Below are 4,464 nucleotides of genomic sequence, written 5' to 3'. Positions count from 1 at the left end.
GGGGGGCAGAGCCCCTCCGGTAGCCGGCTGGGGAGGGGACGCGCACACCAGAGTCACAGGTGACTTGTTCCAATTAGTAGCTGTCTAATTAAATTAGTGTCACTCAGCCCAGCCAATGGGCCGGCGGGGGTGGAGGGCGGCGACGAGGCAGCCCGGCGCAAGCCCCTCCCCGGCGGCCCGTGGAGCCCGGCGCGCCGGTATAAATCGCCTCGGCGGAGCCCTGGCGCAGCGCTGCGCGGCCGTGGGTCGGGGTCAGCATCGGCATCGGACTCTGTGGGCGCTCGGCCGCACCGCCCGCTGAGGATGCAGCTGGGCGAGCCGCTGCTGGCGGCGGCGGGGGCCCTGCCAGGAGCCCCCTTCTACCCGCTGGAGGGCGGCGGGCGCGGCGGCGGGGCGGGAGCTGGAGCCGGAGCCGGAGCTGGACCAGGCGGCGGGTCCCGCGGGGCGCCCCGCCCGGGCTCGCCGCCGCACCTCGACCTGGACAAGACGCCCAAGAAGTTCGGGACGGCCCCCGCCATGCTGGGCGAGGCGGAGGCGGGCGAGCCGCCCTTCGCCGCCCCCAAACCGGACGGCCGCAAGGCCACCCCCTGCGGGGAGGAGGAGCTGCCCCCGGCCGCCGCCGCCCGCTACTCCATGGACAGCCTTAGTCCCGAGCGCTACTACCTGCAGTCCCCGGGGCCGCCGGGGGCCGACCTGGGCGGCCCCTGCGCCCTCTTCCCCTACCCGCCGGCGGCGCAGCACGGCACCGTCTACCAGACGCCCGGCGGGCCGCGCTACCCCTACGGCTCCGTCCTGTCGCCGGGCGGCTTCGCGGGCGCCGTCTGCCCGCCCGGCGGCCGGACGCAGTTCGGCGGCGGCGGCGGGTACCAGTATGGGCAGGCGGCGGCAAGCGGACCCCTTTACGGCCCGTATCCGGCGGCGTCGGGCTCCTGCGGCGGGCTAGGGGCCCTGGGGGTGCCGTCCGCCGGCCCGGGGCTGCGAGCGCAAGTCTTCCTCTGCAACCGGCCCCTTTGGCTCAAGTTCCACCGGCACCAGACGGAGATGATCATCACCAAGCAGGGCCGGTAAGCGGGCAGGAGGTGGGACGAAACAGAGGGGGGGGAAGGGGGGGCGCCGGGGCCGCTCCTTGCTGGGCAGCGCTGCCCACTCCTCCGGGAAGGAGGTGTGCGCCCTGGCCGCCGGTGGTGCCTCCAGCCCGAGGATGTTTTCCCCGAGGAGCGGCCCCCCCGAATTCCCCACGCTAGGCGGCCGGGAGATGAGTCGGGGGTCGGTTGGGGCTCGCCGCCTGCCTCCTTGGTCTCTCCGGTGCCGGGACGGACGGGGCACCCCGCGGCCGCCTCCATCTGCCGCCGGAGCCCGCGCCCCCATCCCGGCCCGCCTCGCATGCCCTGTGCTTTTCCTCCCCTCCGCAGGCGGATGTTCCCTTTCCTGAGCTTTAACATCACCGGCCTCAACCCCACGGCCCACTACAACGTCTTCGTGGAGGTGGTGTTGGCGGACCCCAACCACTGGCGTTTCCAAGGGGGCAAGTGGGTGACCTGCGGCAAAGCAGACAACAACATGCAAGGTAGGTGCGGGTTCCCAGAAAGTGTTCCCGCTTCGCCCCTCTCTGCAGGGTCTTCCCCACCTCCGGCATCCTGCTGCGGACAGCGTTATGCTTTTAAGGGTGTCTTGCGACTTTTTTTTTTTCCACGCCGCGGTGTGGGGGTCTGTGCGGGAGAGGGGACATCGGGGGAGCCGAGGTGCTGCCCGGGGGCTGCCGCCCGCCGTGCCCCGCTGCTCCGAGCTGCCGGCGGTGGAACAAAGCGCCTGTGCCCGGCGGCCGCTTTACTGGATTTTCTTCCCCAGGCAACAAAGTGTACGTTCACCCCGAGTCGCCCAACACCGGGGCTCACTGGATGAGGCAGGAGATTTCTTTTGGGAAGCTGAAGCTAACGAACAATAAAGGTGCTAACAACAACAACGCGCAGGTAAATGCGGGGGGGAGGGAGGCAGGCTTGAAGGGGTGGCTCAGTCAGGGAAGCCCTGGGGTTTGGGGGCTTTCCAGCATTTAATCAAGCAGCTAGATTGTTCTTGTGACTTGTTCCCTTCTTGATCCGGATCATAGATCTTGTTTTCTTTGCTTCTCCTTATGAAAACAATGAGAAAGGTCTGAAACAGATGTGTGAATGTCTTTGTTTTTAGCCAATATATCTTATCTCCGGAGTGGCTCAAAGTGGGAGTGCAGCTGATAGCTCTTGATTTCCTGCATTTACAGATTTTAGCATATTAGTAACCTAGTGAAACAGGGCTACAGGCTGTGAATCATCTCTTGTTAACATTTAAAATTGCTCCATTCCCAAGTCAAAAGGTTACAGTTTACAAAATTTCAGGCTATAAAATAGATCTTTTAATGTTAGATGCAGTTTGTCTAAAGGTCTTTTCTTCTATGGTTCCTTTTAGATGATAGTACTGCAATCTCTACACAAGTACCAGCCCCGGCTTCACATTGTGGAAGTGACTGAAGATGGTGTTGAAGATATCAATGATTCCTCAAAGACTCAAACATTTATTTTCCCTGAAACACAGTTCATAGCAGTTACAGCATATCAAAACACTGATGTAAGCATGGATGTATAAAATTACAATTAAGAATAAAATTGTCTTGAGTCCAATGTCTCATCTTACTATATTCTGCTTTCACTTTTAGATTACCCAGCTCAAAATTGACCATAATCCTTTTGCAAAAGGCTTCAGAGACAACTACGACTCGTAAGTACACCTCTGTCTTCCCTTGCAGCTCTCTGGCATGACTCTGGCCAGAAATGTGTGTGGAAGAACGTTTCTCTGGGAGCTACTTCAGTTATTCAGATACAGTAATACTTCTGGCAACTTTGCTAGCTGGTGCGCTGATTTTCTAGACATACATTTAATGTCTTTGAAACATTAGATGTGTCTTTAAATAGTTACATATTACCTTGATGACCTGTCTTCCAGCAGTCTTCTGAATTTGGGTAGAAAATATGTACTGCCGGTACATAATCTGGCCTGCAGATTGGCACTAGTATATCGGGTATCTCCACAGAGCAGGCAGCTTCAAATTGTCAGCAGAAGACTTAATGCTCGCTTTCTAGCATCAAATGGCCTTTGAAAAACTGGAGCTGTATATATACAAGTATGGCTTCTGGGAGGAAGGGGCTGCACCTAGCTGGAAATAGGCTGGCTGGCAGAGAACAGTGTATACCTCTAGCAGTAGTACTAGAAATTTTATACTGATCTAGGAAGAACAGCTGCTAAATTGGATAAAAATGAACAGCCACCCAGCTAAACCTAGTTGATTCTAATTAAGAAGTAACTCAGTTTCTTCCTGTTGATGTTTGTGTTTTACTATCATACTGGAATGGTAACAGACAATGCTCAGTATTTCTCTTTTATGTTGTAGCATGTACACAGCTTCAGAAAATGACAGATTAACTCCATCTCCTACGGATTCTCCTAGATCCCACCAGATTGTCCCTGGCGCCCGATACAGCGTGCAACCGTTCTTTCAAGAACAGTTTGTCAACAACCTGCCCCCAGCCAGGTTTTACAACGGTGAGAGAACCGTTCCTCAGACAAACGGCTTGCTCTCCCCGCAGCAGAACGAAGAGGTGGCCAGCCCTCCTCAGCGGTGGTTTGTTACGCCTGTACAGCAGCCCAGTGCCAACAAACTGGACATGAACTCCTATGAGACGGAGTACTCTCCTAGCACCTTGCTCCCTTACGGCATTAAATCTCTCCCCCTTCAGACATCCCATGCCCTGGGATACTACCCCGACCCGACATTTCCATCCATGGCAGGCTGGGGGAGCAGGGGCTCTTACCAGCGAAAAATGACAACAGGATTACCTTGGACCTCCAGAACAAGTCCTCCAGGTTTCTCTGAAGACCAGCTTTCCAAGGAGAAGGTGAAAGAAGAAATTGGCTCATCTTGGATAGAGACTCCACCCTCCATAAAGTCTCTAGATTCAAATGATTCTGGGGTCTACACAGGTGCTTGTAAGCGAAGGCGGCTTTCCCCCAGCACTTCCAGCAATGAAAATTCCCCCACTATGAAATGCGAGGACATTAATGCTGAGGACTATAGCAAGGACACTTCAAAAGGCATGGGCTACTATGCATTCTATACTAGTTCTTAAAGCATTCTTTTATTCCAATTGGCTAATTTTTTTCAGGGTGGCCTTGGTTTTTTTGCATTACAATTGCCAAAAAGACTCTTGCCTTCCACCTTGAATTGTTGTGTGCAATTCTAAAGAAGGTGCCAAAGCTTTTTGACTGTTGCAAGTAACAAAGTAGGGAAAGAGCAAACTGTGGCAGAATTCTTCCCCTCTTTTAGAAAGAACGGCATGTGGAAGCTGTAAGCAGGAGCCTAGATTTTTACAATGTGGCTTATTTATTGGAGACACTAAAGTGTACAGCTTGGCTTGGCTCAGGGGCCTGATCAAA

The 4,464-nt window shown here is 55.5% G+C and overlaps 1 protein-coding gene across 1 annotated transcript; it reads left to right on the top strand.

Moving 5' to 3' along the window:
• The first annotated feature begins 303 nt into the window (after positions 1–303).
• On the top strand, positions 304–4,157 carry EOMES (eomesodermin). The gene is made up of 6 exons (XM_086468214.1): positions 304–1,064; positions 1,413–1,567; positions 1,849–1,970; positions 2,443–2,601; positions 2,690–2,751; positions 3,422–4,157. The coding sequence occupies exons 1-6, from the start codon at positions 304–306 to the stop codon at positions 4,155–4,157; spliced, it is 1,995 nt and encodes a 664-aa protein (XP_086324340.1).
• The last annotated feature ends 307 nt before the right edge of the window (positions 4,158–4,464 follow it).

Source organism: Leptosomus discolor, chromosome 7 (assembly GCF_034619465.1).
Source record: "Leptosomus discolor isolate bLepDis1 chromosome 7, bLepDis1.hap2, whole genome shotgun sequence".
Classification (NCBI taxonomy): Eukaryota; Metazoa; Chordata; class Aves; order Leptosomiformes; family Leptosomidae; genus Leptosomus; species Leptosomus discolor.
This window is presented reverse-complemented; position numbering and strand designations above follow the sequence as displayed.

What these genes read in the sequence shown, in the direction of transcription:
- EOMES (XM_086468214.1), top strand. Translation starts at nt 304, where the DNA reads ATGCAGCTGGGCGAGCCGCTGCTGGCGGCGGCGGGGGCCCTGCCAGGA. An exon ending in CTAACAACAACAACGCGCAG is followed by an intron (nt 1,971 to 2,442) that starts GTAAATGCGGGG and finishes GGTTCCTTTTAG; the next exon opens with ATGATAGTACTGCAATCTCT. An exon ending in TTCAGAGACAACTACGACTC is followed by an intron (nt 2,752 to 3,421) that starts GTAAGTACACCT and finishes TTTATGTTGTAG; the next exon opens with CATGTACACAGCTTCAGAAA.